Raw genomic sequence first — 16,326 nt, forward strand, 5'->3', positions numbered from 1 at the left:
AGGACCTGGGCGAAAATTTAAAAGGAAAAGTTGGGAATAAGGTGTCCACGGGAGGCTTTAAAAAGGTACACCAGGGGTGCCTGAGTGGCTCAGTCAGTTGAGCGTCTGACTCTTGATTTTGGCTCAGGCTGTGATCCCGGGGGCATGGGACTGAGCCCCGCATTGGGCTCTGCACTGGGTGTCAAGCCTGTTTGAGATTCTCTCTCTCCCTCTGCCCCTCTTCCCTGCTCGCATGTGCACGCATGCACGTTCTCTCCCTCTTTCAAATAAAAATTAAAAAAAAAAAATACTTAAAAAAAAAAGTAATAAAAAGCTCTACCATATTCCTGGTAATCTAGATAGCCATCACATGGGTAAGGCTTTGTACACACCCACGGAAGACAGGACAGGGCCCTAAGTGCTCATCTTTGGCAGGCCTTAAGGCACAACACAACATGCCAGAGCATCAGAGGGGCACCCCAAAACACACTCAAAACTCCGCAGCAAAGGCTGGCATGCTTAACAGTCCCAGGCATATGGGATCTTTGTCCAATTCTTAGCGGATCACAAACGCCAAATGAGGAGACAGTGGCTATATGCGAAAAGAATACAGGCTTTATATAGTTAGTTCAGGAAAGTCATTCAACAAACTAATAGCAATGACAACAATAATAAACCCTGGGTGTGTGGTGGGCAACCTGATACCCAAAGCTGTCTCAATGTATTTTTTAAAGTATCAATTTTCAACAAAAAATTGTTAAGACATGTAAAGAAACAAGAAACGATGGCCTATTTACAGGTAAACAACAACAGATCCAGTCCCTGAGGAAACGTAGATATTGAATTTACTAAAGTTTTAAAGTTGATTATTTTATTTTTATTAAAATTTTTTAATGTTTATTTTTGAGAGAGAGAGAGAGAAAGAGAGAGTGTGTGAGAGAGAGAGAGAGAGAACAGGGGAGGGGCAGAGAGAGAGGGAGACAGAGGATCCGAAGCAGGCTCTAGGCTCTGAGCTGTCAGCACAGAGCCGGATGCAAGGCTCGAACTCACGAGCTGTGAGATCATGACCTGAGCCGAAGTTGGATGCTTAACCAACTGAGCCACGCAGGTAACACCTAAAGATGATTATTTCAAATATGTTCAAAGAACTTAAGGAAAGGATAAGAACAATGTCTCATTAGTAGAGAATATTAATAAATATATTAAAAAAGTAATAAATAACCCAACAGAAATTCTGGAGTTGAAAATCATAAAACTGAAATGAAAAATTCACCGGAGGGGCTCAACAGCAGTTTTCAGCTGACCAAAGAGTTCGTGAACTTGAAGATAGGTCAGATGAGACTATGCAGTGTGATAAACAGACATAAAAAGAATTAAAAAGAAAGAACAGAGCCTCAGAGTCCTGTAGGGCACTATCGAATATATAGACATACATAAGGGGAGTCTGAACAAGAGAGGAAAGAAAGGGGTTGGAAGAACTTTTGAAGAAATAATGGCTACAAATACCCCAAATTTGATGAAAAACAATCTACACATTCTAGAATCTCAACAAACTCCAGTAAGATAAACTCAAGAGATCCACATTCAGACATGTAATAATCAAAATGATGAAAGGCACAGACCGTGAGAGAATCTTGGAAGTAGAAAGAGAGCAGAGATTTGTGACTGCATAATGGATCCTATGGAAAATGAAAAGCTGATTTCCCATCACAAACCATGGAGGCTAAAAGGCAGTGGGATATCATATTTAAGGTGCCAAAACAAAAAGACTATAAGCCAAGAATTCTAAATGCAGCAAAACTTACCTTCAAAAATGAAGGAGTAACTAAAATATCCCAAGATACACAAAATCGGAGATGATTCATTGCTAACCAACCTACCCTATATGAAATATTAAAGGAAGTTCTTCAGGTTCTAATGAAAGGATGATAGAGAATAACTCAAAAGAATCTGAAGAAATAAAGAGCACTGGTAAAGGTAAGTGCGTGGGGAAATAGGTATTTCTTGTTTGTAACTCATTTTATTTACCGGATTCGAGGACAGAGAAGGTAATCATTGTAAACTGTGTTGATGGGCAGGTGTGTATAAACATGTAAGTCATATGACAGCACAAAGGAGAGGGGAGAGAATGGAGCTATACAGAAGACATGTTTCAGGCTATTCAAATTAAGTGGACATTAATTCAAAGTCAAATGTTCAAAGTTAAAATGTTGCTAATCATGATCCCCAAAGCAATCAGTAAGAAAAACACTCAAAAAATATAGTAAAACAGACAAGGAAAGTAAAATGATACACTAGAAAATATCTTACCATATAAGAAGGCAGTGATAATGAAGGAACGGGAGAACAAAAATGACACATTTTTAAAAAGAGCAAAAGAGCGGATATAAATCCTATATATCAGCAATTAAATTATAATTAAATGTAAATAGATACTTTAATAGATATAATTAAAAGTAATAAGACACTTCTCGGGATTCTCTTTCTCCCCCCATCTCGTGCTCTCTCTCTCAAAATAAATTAAATAAAAACTTAAAAAATGGTCCAACCATCTGCTGTCCAAAGAGACTTGATTTATTGCATTATTATTATTTTGCTAAAGTAGGCTCCATGCCCAACATGGGGCTTAAACTCGTGACTCTGAGGTCAAGAGTCACATGCTCTACTGACTGAGCCAGACAGGTGCCCCCAAAGAGTTTCGCTTTAAATTCAAAGACACAAATAGGTTGAAAGTAAAACAATAGAAAAGACACAGCATATCAAAAAGTAAACAAGAGAGAGCTGGGTGGCTGCACCAATATAAGACAAGAGATTTAAAAATCATTACTAGAGGGGTGCCTGTGCGGCTCAGTCGGTTAAGTGTCAGACTTCGGCTCAGGTCATGATCTCATGGTTTGACTTCAAGCCCCGTGTCGGGCTCTGTGCTGACAGCTCAGAGCCTGGAGCCTGCTTCAGGTTCTGTGTCTCCTCCTCTCTCTCTGTCCCTCTCATGCTCATGCTCTGCCTCTCTCAATAATAAATAAACGTTAAAAAAAATTAATTAAACAAATATCATTAGTAGAGACAAAGACTGTTTTATAACATAAAAGGTTAAATCTGTCAAGAAAACATATAATTACAAACATATGCATCTAACAACAAACCCCAAAGTCACGAGGCAAACAGATAGAACTGGAAAGCAGAAATGGACAGTTGAACCATGCCCAGAATCCACAAATCCATATAGACGGAATGAAGATTACGGGCTCAGGGACCACTGGCAGAGGAAATGGGGAGTGACGGCTAATAAGTACAGGGAGATGAAAATGCCCTGAAATTCCACAGTGGTGATGACCACACAACTCCAAATATACTAAAACCCACGGAATTGTACGTTTTAAAAGAACAGATCTTATGGTATGTGAATTGTATCTCGGTTTTTAGAAATGTAACAGCACAAGAGTGGTGCTAGGCAAGACTGCCTGTAGTCCGTGATGTGGCTGAGGCAGAGAAACAGAAAAGAAGTAAGTGTGGTTAGTGGAAGAACAAAAATTTTGTACTATTAGCCTAAACCTAACTGAAAAATGTGGGGGAAACCAGTCAAAAGTATGTTACAGAGAGTGTCTCTGTTAGAGAGAAGCAGAGAAGCAACAGGAACAAGGTAATTAAATACACTGACAAAGAATTCAAAATACTAAGGATTGTCCTGAGAACAATACAAATTATGACAAAAATTCTGTACGGCTGTCATCGCAAAATGGTCTATATTTAACGCACCAGGCTGGGTCAATAACCGAACGAACAGCAGCGTACATGATTATTCGGTGGTAAGTTTCAGGAGCGTGTTCATTTTAGAAAATTCACATTTCAAGCACTGGTACCTAATGAATGTCTTCAAATGAGAGTACCTGTGTTTCTCTCAGATGTTTAGGTCAAATTTCAAGTAAACAGATAGAATGGAAAGGTTTGGAGGAAAAACAAATGGAAACTATCAATTTGGCCAAGTCTCACTCATGGATATAGGCTTCAAATCTTAAACCCTTCTCGACATTTTTATGAAAGTAATTTCTATTAAGGAAACAAGGTAACCTAAAACATGAGCACAAGCAAAAAATCTTGTTTCTGACATGATTTGGTCACAAGGTTAAAGGTATAATTTTTCTTCAAAAGGTCAGGAGGCAATTCAGGTCCCAATTCAGATGAACGTGAAGGTTATGAGTGGCTGTGGATGCCACTTCCTAGCCTGAGTGATCTGGAGCTCACCACACTCACAAGAGGCAAACGAGCGGAGTCCAATAACGACACAGACGATGTGCCAAGCTACTGGACAGCCCAGCTTCGCTGGAGAACAAAATCATTACCTGTCCACAGCTACAACCACACTCTGCGAGCTGGTCTCACCAACTGACTCCTGGAAGCTGGCCATCTGTCTTTTATCCACGCCACCACTCACCAAATTACCTGGAACGCAACGCGCAAAAGTCAACGGTGCTTCAAAAACAGTCAAATATTTAGAACAAAGTATTCTGTGGCATCAATCTGCAGCAACAAGAGACATAAATGCGAAGGGTTTGTGGGAGAAAAAAAAAAGCCCCAAGCCCCCTCAACTGATTACAGCATAAAATACATTCTTATTCTGTAAATACAAACTCCTTTGCTTGTACCAACCACCTCCTTTCCTTTACAGTCCTTTACATTTTTATAGTATTGAATGCCTATATTTAGGAAAACAAATACGAATTAAACAACCCTAACTTAGAGCTCCTGGAAGATGTGATGGCTTCCACCTGCTGAATGTCCGGCATGCTTTCCAGGACTTCAGCCCAGCCATCCCTGTGTGCACCCTAAGGAGGCGATGCTATGACAACCCCTCCCCCCTCATACAGTCTGTGCTTTTAACATTACCCGGCACGATTCCAACCAGTGCAGTGGGACCTAGGAGCCTGCCCTCTGCCCCGAGACAGCCTGGGTTTGACACCCGCCTCTGCTACTCCTTGCAGTGTGGTCTTGTTCGGGTCACCTCACCCCAGCCTCACCTTCCTCACTTTCAAGACGGGAATGACAATCGTGCCAATCTCAATGAGTTGTTCAGAGGAATGAATGCGTTCAAATGTGTAAACGGAGGGTTTCGAATGTAGTCCCACACATCTGTTTGCCCTATTTACTGTTACTGTTCTATCACTGATGGAGTCTCTCGATTCAGTGAGAAAGAATTCTACTTTCATGAGAATACCATTTAGTTAAAAGGTCCCCAAATGAACATGGAAGAGACGGTGAAGAATCCTTCTAAAAACGGAGAGATGCAGATATCCACTAGGTACTAACGCTGCAGCCTTTCTAAAGCAAATGGCCCTCCACCCAATAGTTCTATGCACAGAAAGAAAAGTAATGCACCCTGATTTTGACAAAATAGGCGTTTACTCAACAGTTTGAGCCAGGGCAGCACTTGCACTTCCACCAATAAACATGCTGCCAGCTGGCACACAAGGAAGAGGTTTACACAACAGTCCTGCTGAGACGAGAAGCGTTTCATTCCGGTTAACTTGTGACTCCAGGACGGCCAGCCGTGGGGCCTGGTGTCTTACCAAGGCCAAGGCCCATGAACTCTTCTCCTGCCAACGTGTGGCTCTTCAGGCTCCCTTCTCTTTCACGTCCAGATCCAGACAAGTAGCGGGTTTTCACACCGGTTCCTATGAGCTGAGCAAGCTCCAGCTGGCTGATGCATTTCAAGATCTAATGAAGAGAAGGCATGAAGAAATGAGTTCCTGGGGCACCCGGGTGGCTCAGTCAGTTAAGCATCTGACTCCTGATTTTGGCTCAGGTCATGATCTCACAATTGTGAGACTGAGCCCTAACTAGGACTCTGTGCTGGTCATGGAGCCTCCTTAAGATTCTCTCTCTTTCTCTCCCTCTGCTTCTCCCCCCACCCCCACCCCCCTCAAAAAAAGAGTATACTTATCTTGATGAGTACTGAGTAATGTACAGAAATGTTGAATCACTGTATTGTACACCTGAAACTAATATAACACTATATGTTAACTGTACTAGAATTAAAAAAAATAAAAATAAAAAACAGTATCAGGGCACCTGGGTGGCTCAGTTGGTTAAGTGTCTGACTGCGGCTCAGGTCACAATCTCATGGTTTGTGAGTCCGAGCCCCGCGTCGGGCTCTGTGCTGACAGCTCGGAGCCTGGAGCCTGCTTCGGACTCTATGTCTCCCGCTCTTTCTGCCCCTCCCCTACTTGTGCTCTGTCTCTATCAAAACTAAATAAACGTAAAAAATAAAAAACAACAGTATCCGCTAAGGCTGAAGAAAAAGAAAAAAACCTCACATCTTTAAAATACAAAAAGAAACCAGTTCCCATTTCTAGCAATCTTAGTCATTAAAGAGTTCTTTGAAACACACAGCTTTTCAGGTGAGAATAAAATCTGAGGGTCTTAGGGTGCTTCCTCTAGTCATGGTTAGGCGACCCGTTGAGTGTGGGCCTGGAAGACAGACTTCACTATTTTTTTTTCAAACTATTAAAAAGGAAAAGAGAAAATGACCAAAAAAAAAAAGCTGGTACAATGGAGTTATGCCATATGGATGTTTAATGAACTCCTCAGACACATAAAATACTAGTCTCCCTGCTTCTCCATTAACTTGACATGGCTCATCGTGAGCCTTTGTACCTGCTGTTCCTTATTCCTAGAATATGTTCCTTACGCTCTTCCCTATGGCTCACTTCCACCTCAGACACGTGTGTCCCTCAGAGACCTCCTTTAACTGCCCTGAGATCACACACCCTCTCCACCACCATCCCCTGGTAACACTTTTTTTTTCCCCCTTAGCACTTACCACGTTTTGGCGTTTTGCCATATATTTGCTTGTTCTCTGCCTTAAGTCCCAACAGGGCACTGGCTGTTTTGTTCACTGCTGAATCCCCAGCACTTAAAATAGCTGATTATTGTTTGGCTGGCTGGCTGACTGAGAACATGCCCCAGAATGGGGGTGCGGCGGGAAGAAAGGCTGCACCTTTCCAGCCCTATGGGGTGGTTCTGGGGCTGAGAGGTCATCCCTGCACACAAGCCCTCTCTCAACTGAAACTTATCTGAAGAAACAGAGATTGGTCTCAACTTCCACCAGAGGAAAAACTAGTTCCAAGAAACTGATTGTGGGACGGCGTGGAGATCTCCAGGTAAACCCTTCCCAAGGGATTTTCACGGGAATTTGTGACTAAAGCTGAGTATTGCCTTTCGTATTGACTTCATCATCCAATGTCAGAGTATGGGAGTCCATTACACCATGGAGCGCTTCTGTTATTACTTATAGACTGCCTTCCAGCTGACTCAGAAAGGTACTTAATTCTACCAGAAAGAGCTATCCTCTGATTGCTCCATATACAATACTATTAAATTATTACCAGTAAACTATGAATTCCCTCCCTTTTCCAGAAGCTGAAGATGGCCAGAGTCTTGAGTATTTCAACAACCTGTGGCTGAGGGCTTCTTGGTTCCAAGTCTGATTTCTCAAGGTTTCTGACCATCACATAGGTGGTAATTTATTTTCACATTTCCAGGTGTTGCTACAGACTTGGCAACCAGCGGGAACCCCACATAGATCATGCTTCCCAGGTTAAAAAAAGTTCTACAAAACAAAGTGGCTACTTATTGACTCATCAGACGTTATGACTCCTCAGAAGACAGGAAATTATTTCTTAAAAAATAGGGGCGGCTGGATGGCTCAGTCGGGTTAAGTGTCCGACTTCAGCTCAGGTCATAATCTCACGGCTTGTGAGTTCAAACCCCATGTCAGGCTCTGTGTTGACAGCTCAGAGCCTGGAGCCTGTTTCAGATTCTGTGTCTCCCTCTCTCTCTGACCCTACCCCATTCATGCTCTGTCTCTGTCTCTCTCAAAAATAAACTTAAAAAAAAAATACACACAAACAAAAAAACCAGGGCTCCTGGCTGGCTCAGTCAGCAGAGCATGTCCCCAATCTTGGGGTCATGAGTTCGAACCCCACACTGGGCATAGAGATAAAATAAAACAAAACAAAACAAAACCCAAACCAACCCAGCCCTCTCCACCCCGACCCCATGCAACTTCATCTTTTCTAATACAGAAAACTCCAGGATTGTGACAGAGAAAGGAAAGGCTGGGTGGAAGAGGACGAAGGTATGTGCCATGATAAGGGGGAGGAGGGCAGCTAACACCTACTGAGCCCTTACCACCTGCCAAACGCAGTTCTGATCCCTTTCCCGCGCCATGACCTCCCTTCTCCTCATGGCACCCCACAGAGGTACAGCCTGGGGACTGAGGGACTTGCAGGCCACACACAGGCAGGCAGAGGTGCACACCCAGCCCGGCCCCCCGCAGTGCAGCTCGGGGCGGGGGGGGGGGGGGGGTAGGTAGGGGACCGGGGGCCCTTCCCCCTTAAGGACTCCGTGGGGCAGGAGGCAGCAATCTTCCCTCTAGGTGCCCACAGTCCCTGCAACTCTGCACTCTCTCACCTCCACTTTTTCACAATTTTCTCTTTAAAGCAAGAAGCAATATACACAAATGGTAGAGAAATCAGGTAATATAACTTAAGGGAAAAAAGCAGAAAATAAAATGCCCACCTAATTCTATCACTGAGGATGTTAACATTTTTCTTTATCTGTTCAAACCTCATTCTCTATGTACGTTTAAAATGAATTTTTACTTCATATACTGTGACCACCTTTCCATGACAAAATCATTTTTATTTTTTTCTCTAAAGTCTTTTTAGAGACAGAGCATGAGCGGGGGAGGGGCAGAGAGAGAGGGAGACACAGAATCCGAAACAGGGTCCTGAGCTGACAGCACAGAGCCCGACGTGGGGCTCGAACCCACGAACTGCAAGATCATGACCTGAGCCGAAGTCAGACACTCAACCGACTGAGCCACCCAGGCGCCCCTAAAGTCTTTTTTAAGACTCCATTCATTATTTTCCTTGTCATTTATTTGTTGAAGAGCCTGGTCATTCAGTCGGGGGGGGGGGGGTTTTCATCTCCTATAGTTGATGGACATGATCTCATTTACACATGCCTCTGGCCCCTAGATTTCCCGTGAACTGGCAGTACAGGCTTGGACTGACTCGGTTTGCAGGTGGGGGCAGAAGCATTTCGTGGGTGGTACTGTGTGCTTCCATCAAGGAGCACGTATGTCTGGCTGTCCCCCCCTTCAGCAACATTATTTCAAATGGCCTCATAACACTCTAAGGAATGGCGTACCACACTTTTGTTCTATTTTCTTTTAAAGAGCAATCTCTCATTGCTGGGACATCCAGGCTGTTTCTCATACAATCTTTTTCCTATGACAACTAAAATTTCAATGAATGACCTTTCAAACACATGTCTGTACCCACAAATAATTATCTTTAGGTGAGCACCTTAGAATGTTATTGAAGGAAAAATGTAAACCCACCGGCAATCTCCTTAGTGGCTTACTGTAAATGTTGACCTTTCTTTTCAGATCAGGCTCCCAGCTTTTTCTAAATCTATACACTGGCATTAGGAGCTTCCAGGAGGCGTATAAGGGCTGGGGAAGCAGCACTCGGGTGGGAGGAAAGCCACTGCAACACAGGTGTGCTTGTGCAACATGAACTGCAGGGGCGCGGGAACCCCATGAGGGGGTGCATGTGAACCCACCTGCCGTCTGCAGCCACACAGGCTGACTCTCAGATATGTGACATATTTGAAAGATAAGAGAAAACCCAGAGTTAAAGTCAGGCTTCACTGTAGTTCCAAAAATGCAATTGACCAAAGACAAATAGACAATGAATGAAAGGAATGCTGGGAGTCATCCTAAGAAAAGGCATTCACCAAGCTTTCAAAGGAAACACACCTCATGCCAGGAATTCCCAAGGTAGTTGCCATCGGTGTGTGCCACCGTAATAAGCGTCTTTATGGTGTCGATGTTTTTCTGCTTCATTTCTGTGATGCTGGAGCTGGCCGTCAGCAGGGAGAAGCGAGCAAGAGCCTGAACATAGGCGTCTCGCTCCAGCTGTAACGGAAGCCCAAACAAGAGACAACGCTCAGATTCCACCCTTAGCGTGACCGTTTTCACATCGACTGGACTGTGTCCTGGGTTTCTGACACCTTCTGTATACATATCGCCTAACAGACTTCACGCACATTATCAGGCCAGTTATTCGGTGCTGGCGTCCTCCTGCTCCCGGAACATCCCTGCACACCTCATGGCTGAGAGCCAGCTCTCTCCCTTGCAGCTGACCTCAGACTTAAGTTCCAGGTTCTATTCCCTCTGGAGGGAGTGGGAGAGGAATCTGTTGAATGTTAAGATCGTCACATACACTCAGGGCGCCTGGGTGGCTCAGCTGATTAAGCATCCAACCTCGGCTCAGGTCATAATCTCACGGTTCGTGAGTTCAAGCCCCACGTCAGGCTCTCTGCTGTCAACACACGGCCCGCTTTGGATCCTCTGTGCCCCCTCTCTCCCTGCCCCTCCCCCTGCTCTCTCTCTCAAAAATAAGTTTTTTAAATAGACATTAAAAAAATGTTTAAAAATGTTGAAATGTTTACACTGTAACATCTGCAGTAGTATCTGCAACAATCTTGCAAGGTAGGCCTATTTTCTCAACTCTGCAAATGAGGAAATTAAGAGTGTCTTACAGAGAAGTTAGCTGGGCCAAGGTCACATGGTTAGAGAAGTAGCACAGCTGGGTTCTGAAACCCAGACTGAGGTCAAAGCCTGTGGTCTTGGTACAGCAGAAAATGTCTAACTGTAAAGTAAGCAGGAACAGATTTGAGTTTTTCAAAATAAATGGGTACAAATTCTTATTTAAGAAGTAATGCATGGAACTGACGATTTCCTAATTTCCTAGCAGTTTGAGAATCGTATTCTGTTCAGTTGCTTGCGTTTTTCAAGATTCAAAGGTTTACAGACACATTCATTTTGCAGTAAATTATTAGTCTCTCCCAGAGAAGACCTAGATATGAAGGAAATTATAATAAAAACGGATCTTAAAAGGAAAAGTAATATTTTAAGCACTAGGGCACACAAATTAGTCAGACGGATAGGAAGTCTGTTTTGTCAAGCCCTGTCAAGTAGCTTGAAACCCACCCACCCCTAAAGAAGGTTATAATCCAAATCTCCAATTCTTCCCGCAGAGGAGACTTGTCAGCACAAATCTGTGGGCTTCCTCTCAGCAGGCATGAGTAAGGAGCTTGCTGAGAATTTCTGGCTAGGTGGAAATGTCTGGTAGCTTCTAAGTTTTGCCAAATCCAAAGGCACACAGCCCACAAGGATCGCTGGAGCTTTGTTAAACTCACCTGCATTCCAAAGATGCAGGCAATCCGGACTGCACACCGGATGCCCTCCAAGCACAGGGAGGCCACTTCTGTGTCGTCACAGTTCTGCAGTCCGATGCTATAGGCGGCCAGCAGTGGTGTCCACACCAGCTAAAAGGGAGCAAGGTTTCAAATGCTACAACTGTAGCATGGCAACAGCCGTTAGAGACCACACTGCCACTTATGAGCACAGGCAGGATGCCAGAGTCATCACTATTTTGCCTTCAGCCTATTCCATTCACAATATAAAATAGTTCCTCCTAATCTGTGGTCAAAGGTATCACAACAGCACTACAGATACGCTCTTTACTAGACGTGTGGTTCAAAAGGAAGGAAGATAAATACGTGGCTGGAGTACCTGCGCTCATGACAGACATCATTAATCAACTGGAGGGCCCACTCCCTCCTGAGTCTATTCAGGGCACGAGAATCCTTCATTCACAGTGCAGCAGGCAGCCATTGCCAATCAGAGGCTGGCATGCAAAATAAAACCTGTAAGTAACTTACATTCTATAAACTTAGTTTACTGAAAGTTTCCTAGTTCAAATTATTTAGACTTTATTTTTCCTCCAATTTTGTTGTGAATTCCCTGGAAATAAAGCTTCACAAAAATCTAAGAGGATATTGATAGTTACCATAAAAATATCTTAGAGAAAAATTATGTGCTATGTATATAAAACATGTATCTTTTCTAGACATCTTAAAAATAGAAGGACTTCAGGACATTATTCTTTACTTCCAGCTAATTTCATCTGGTAAACTAACCCTGAGGCCACTGAGGTGAGATGTTAAAATGATCTCTTTTGCCTGAATAATTATTCATTCATTCAATACCCCACCAGCTCTAACAACAACCCTGTATTTGTCCTCATTTTACAGATGATGAGACGCTGAGTAACCTGAACCAGGTCACAGAGCTATGAAGTGGCAAACCAGCCATTCCGACACAGAGCCCGTGCCTGTGGCCAGTGCTGGTGCATCCCCGGCATCATAAGGGCTTCTGGGAAGGACTCACTTTAGTTACCGTTTAGACAGAAGCACCCAGACTTGGCCTTTCCTCTCCTCAACCTCTTCACCATCACAGGGTGGCTGGTTAGCTTCTAGCTGGTCACCTCCAGAAGCAGGCTGAGCCGGGTCCTCACTTCTCAGTATACTCACCTTGAACATTGGCCGGACGTGGTCCAAGTGTGTGGCACTTGTGAACGGGGCTTTGGCATGGCTCACGGCCTCCATCAGGGCCTTGGCTGTTCTAGCCATTTGCTCCATCTCCAGATTGTACAGCAGCCGTCGCTGTTTTTCACTAGCTACGCCTACAAAGAAATAGGGGAGTGTGACACCCACGGACAGCTTGCTATGTGCGAGGCACACAAGTCCCCCTGACCACCTCCATGAGCATGTTCGGAATATTACCATTTTACTGAAGGAGGAAATGAGGCAAGGAGAGGCCTAGTACCTCGGCCAGGAAGTAGTAGAGGTGGGACATGAGCCCAGCCAGCGTGGCTCTACAGCCGGTGCTCCAAACCCCTACACTGGGCTGAAACTGATCGTGCCGTGGGCCTTACCTAACAGAATCCTCACCAACGTTGGCACAATCACCAGTGGCATTAAGCAGTTTCAGGGAACATTTTGTGGGGGTAATTTGGCTCTCAGATCACTCATTGAAATTCTTTCTTGTAGCTAATCACAAATTTAGCAAGAAGATGGTTATAATTATGAAAAGACTCAACATAATCACAATAACTAATTTAAACACATTTGCTATTCAGATGTCTAGATACACAAATTAGATTTATTATCAAGGGACTTAATCATGCACTCTAATACACTCGAAATTTAGAATAAAAATAATTTGCCATTAGACCTTACTCTGCTTAGTTGATTTGGTTGCGATCGTATGCTCTTTTGTTTCTTTCATTGCAATTTTCTTGCCTTCTATTTCTTCATATATGCTTGAGAGGTATTCTTCCGGTAGGTCTTTACTATCATTGATACCCCGATTCATTTTAATATACTGTTCTTTTGTCATTTTATTTTTTACCTGAAATTAAAAAAAATTAAAAACATTTTAGAAAACATCCAGTGGTCCAAATAAAGCTCCTTATTTAGCTGCTGCAATATATAAATCACTAAAATATTTTACCTGAGGGCTGTGCAAGTCTGTAGTTAGCATGATAATGGAGTATGCTAGGACATATGCAGTGTCAGCACTAGCAAATAGGGTTTGCCTGGAAGAGAAGGTTCCAGATGTAAGAACATGCACAGAGAGGAGGCGAATGGAGACATACTGCACTGAAAGCAGGCTGACCGTTCCACGTGATGCCAAACTAGTCAAAAGCATTCATCCTTTCATCATCACTGAGTAACAATTACTAATGACCCTGAGTGTAGAAAAAGTTAATCAAGAAACCGTGTCAAGCTTTAGATTTCTTTGCATAACGCAGTTTTAAGTAAAGTTTTAAAGGCCTAGGGATCAGGGTGTGGCAAGCAAGACACCCAGAGCACAAAATGCAAGGAGACCCTCACTCCAACCATGAGCGTGAGGCCCCCTTCTAGTCTGCACCTTTGTGCCTCACTTGCCTCACCCTGGTCCTGTTCCTGAGAGCATCTACTTTGTGCTGGGCACTGGGTGTAAAGAGGACAAGAACTGCTGTTCAGGGACACCTGGCCGGCTCAGTCAGGGGAGCGTGCGACTCTCGATTTCGGGGTCGTAAGTTTAATAAGCCCCATGTTGGGGGCACCTGGGTGCCTCAGTCGGTGGAGCATCTGACTTCAGTTCAGGTCATGATCTCACAGCTCACAGGTTCAAGCCCTGCGTCAGGCTCTGTGCTGACAGCTCAGAGCCTGGAGCCTGCTTCAGAGTCTGCCCCTCTCTCTCTCTCTGCCCCTCCCCCGCTCATATTCTCCCTCTCTCTCAAAGTAAATAAACATTAAAAAAAAAAAGGTAAATAAATACAAATAAAAATAAAAAAATAAGCCCCAAGTTGGGTGTAGAGATTAAATAAAATCTTAAAAAAACAGCTGTTCAGTTATTGTTTATAGCTTACATTCCCCACTGTAATACTGAACAGCAGACATTTGAAGAAAAATACATTGTTCTAAATAATAAGCTGAAGTCTGACTTTTTTTGCCCAAGGCAAGAGAAGAAAGGCAAAAACTGGTGGATGCATAGCCTCAAAAACATGTGAGGCTGAAGCTACAAAACTGGTCTGTGTCCACATCGCCCCCAAAAGGAAAGGGAGACACTCTGAAGAACATAACGAAAAGACCGATTCCAAAATCAAATTCAATTGGGTCACATGTTTACCGATGAAGAGAAACAGATCAAGGCACGAGGCTCGCACAGGAGACTATGTTCAAAGGAAACAAAATCTCCTTATGCCTTTGTAGTAAATTCTAATATCCACTGGGTTAAAATGACCAGGCGCTGCCTTTATTGTCCATGTGTCTCAGAGGGAACAGCCGGCTGTGCACCTGGAGCATCAGGACCAATTAATATGAAAACCAAGTTGACCTGAGGCAAAACTGTTCTCGAAATGTCTCCACTGAACAATCTCCGTATCATGTTCAAGTACATTCAGAAATTCTGCACTTCGTGCCCACTGGGAACAGCATGAGCTTTTGAGTTAGACAATTCATATTCAATCCTATTCCGCTACTTGCTGGCCGATTAGCTTTTGGTCAGGTTGCTCAATCTCCCAGAGCCTCAGTTTTCTCATCTATAAAACGGAGACCTACTCACAGGATTACCATTAATTATGAAAAACCCATGGCATGACAGACGTATAAGAAATATTTAATAAAGGTTAGCCCTCTTTTTAATTTCCACTTCTACAAAAAAACCATGAACTACCCACCAAAAGAGGCCCTAAGATGAAATCATGTATTTAAGGCAGGTTTTATTAGTTATATGGCCATTTTTGTAACCTGCTCGTTAGTTACATAACCAAAGAAAAACCAAAATCCTTGAGATCTACTCTGTATGTTAAATCGGGGAGCTGTTTTTTGTTGTTTTTTATTTTAGAGAGAAAGAGAGAAAGCAAGCGGGGGAGAGGGGGAGAGGGATTGAGAGAGAGAGACAGAGAATGAATCCCAAGCAGGTTCCATGCTCAGCATGGAGCCCCATGTGGGGCTTGATCCCATGACCCTGAGATCATGAGCCAAGTCAAAATCAAGAGTCAAATGTTTCACTGAGCCACCCAGCACCCCAAGGAGCCGTTGTTAATTAGGGAAGAGATGCCCAAGGACCTCCCTCCAATTCATAAAATTACTCTTATCACAATTAATAGCACGGATTCTAGGAGCACCTGGGTGGCTCAGGCAGTTAAGCGTCTGGCTCTTGATTTCGGCTCAGCTCATGATCTCACGGTTTTGGGGTTTGATCCCTGCATCCAAGTGCCGCGCTTGACAGTGCAGAGCCCACCTGGGATTCTCTCTCTGCCCCCCCCCCCAAATAAATAAACATAAAAATAAAAAAATAAAAAAAAACAGTATGGGCTCCAGCTGTGTGAACGTGGGCAAGTTACTTAAGCATCTCCAGTCCTCTCCTTGTCCGTAGAAAGGGGACACAGACAGAAGCTGTGAGGTCTTACATAAAATAATCCCTCAGCACAATGCCTGGCACATGGTAACAGAAACTTTAGTTGCCCAGCACAGATTTAGAAAGATTAAACTCAAGTCCTAACCAATTGAAGACTAGTGCTCTGAGGCAGGCAAAAAGGTGATGTGGAAGGGACTTAGACACAGTGCTCACCCCTGGTTGCACTCTATGTATCTCGCTGCAAACTTCTCCATCAATCGATCAATCTTCTGGGCTTCCCCAGGTAGGCGGAAACCTTCCAGAAATGTCCGCAGGGCTGAGACAAACTCCTTTTCACAGAAGTCAAGTTGGTCCACGTAGGCATACATCACTTCCTTGTTGAACCTCGTGCTCTCTCCCAGAAAATCACCTACTTGGGTCTGAAACATATGCACCCACTCACATCTAGAAACTGTCATACGTGAACCCGCAGTAAGGCACACTTCAGGCAGAGCGGAGAAGGCAGAACACCCTGCTCTCAACAC

General features: G+C 43.8%; 1 protein-coding gene across 3 annotated transcripts in view; it reads right to left on the minus strand.

Annotated features, from left to right (window-relative positions):
• ARFGEF2 (ADP ribosylation factor guanine nucleotide exchange factor 2) overlaps positions 1 to 16,326 on the minus strand; it is a 104,681-nt gene that overhangs the window by 39,070 nt on the left and 49,285 nt on the right. For all 3 annotated transcript variants that reach the window (XM_045444302.1, XM_045444303.1, XM_045444304.1), the window contains 8 exons: positions 16,016 to 16,221; positions 13,406 to 13,490; positions 13,132 to 13,303; positions 12,424 to 12,575; positions 11,248 to 11,376; positions 9,803 to 9,961; positions 5,544 to 5,691; positions 4,320 to 4,419 (listed from right to left, as the gene is read on the minus strand). In XM_045444302.1, coding sequence (XP_045300258.1) covers positions 4,320 to 4,419; positions 5,544 to 5,691; positions 9,803 to 9,961; positions 11,248 to 11,376; positions 12,424 to 12,575; positions 13,132 to 13,303; positions 13,406 to 13,490; positions 16,016 to 16,221 — 1,151 coding nt within the window. The remainder of the gene's footprint in view (positions 1 to 4,319; positions 4,420 to 5,543; positions 5,692 to 9,802; positions 9,962 to 11,247; positions 11,377 to 12,423; positions 12,576 to 13,131; positions 13,304 to 13,405; positions 13,491 to 16,015; positions 16,222 to 16,326) is intronic.

Source organism: Leopardus geoffroyi, chromosome A3 (genome assembly GCF_018350155.1).
Source record: "Leopardus geoffroyi isolate Oge1 chromosome A3, O.geoffroyi_Oge1_pat1.0, whole genome shotgun sequence".
NCBI classification, from domain to species: domain Eukaryota; kingdom Metazoa; phylum Chordata; class Mammalia; order Carnivora; family Felidae; genus Leopardus; species Leopardus geoffroyi.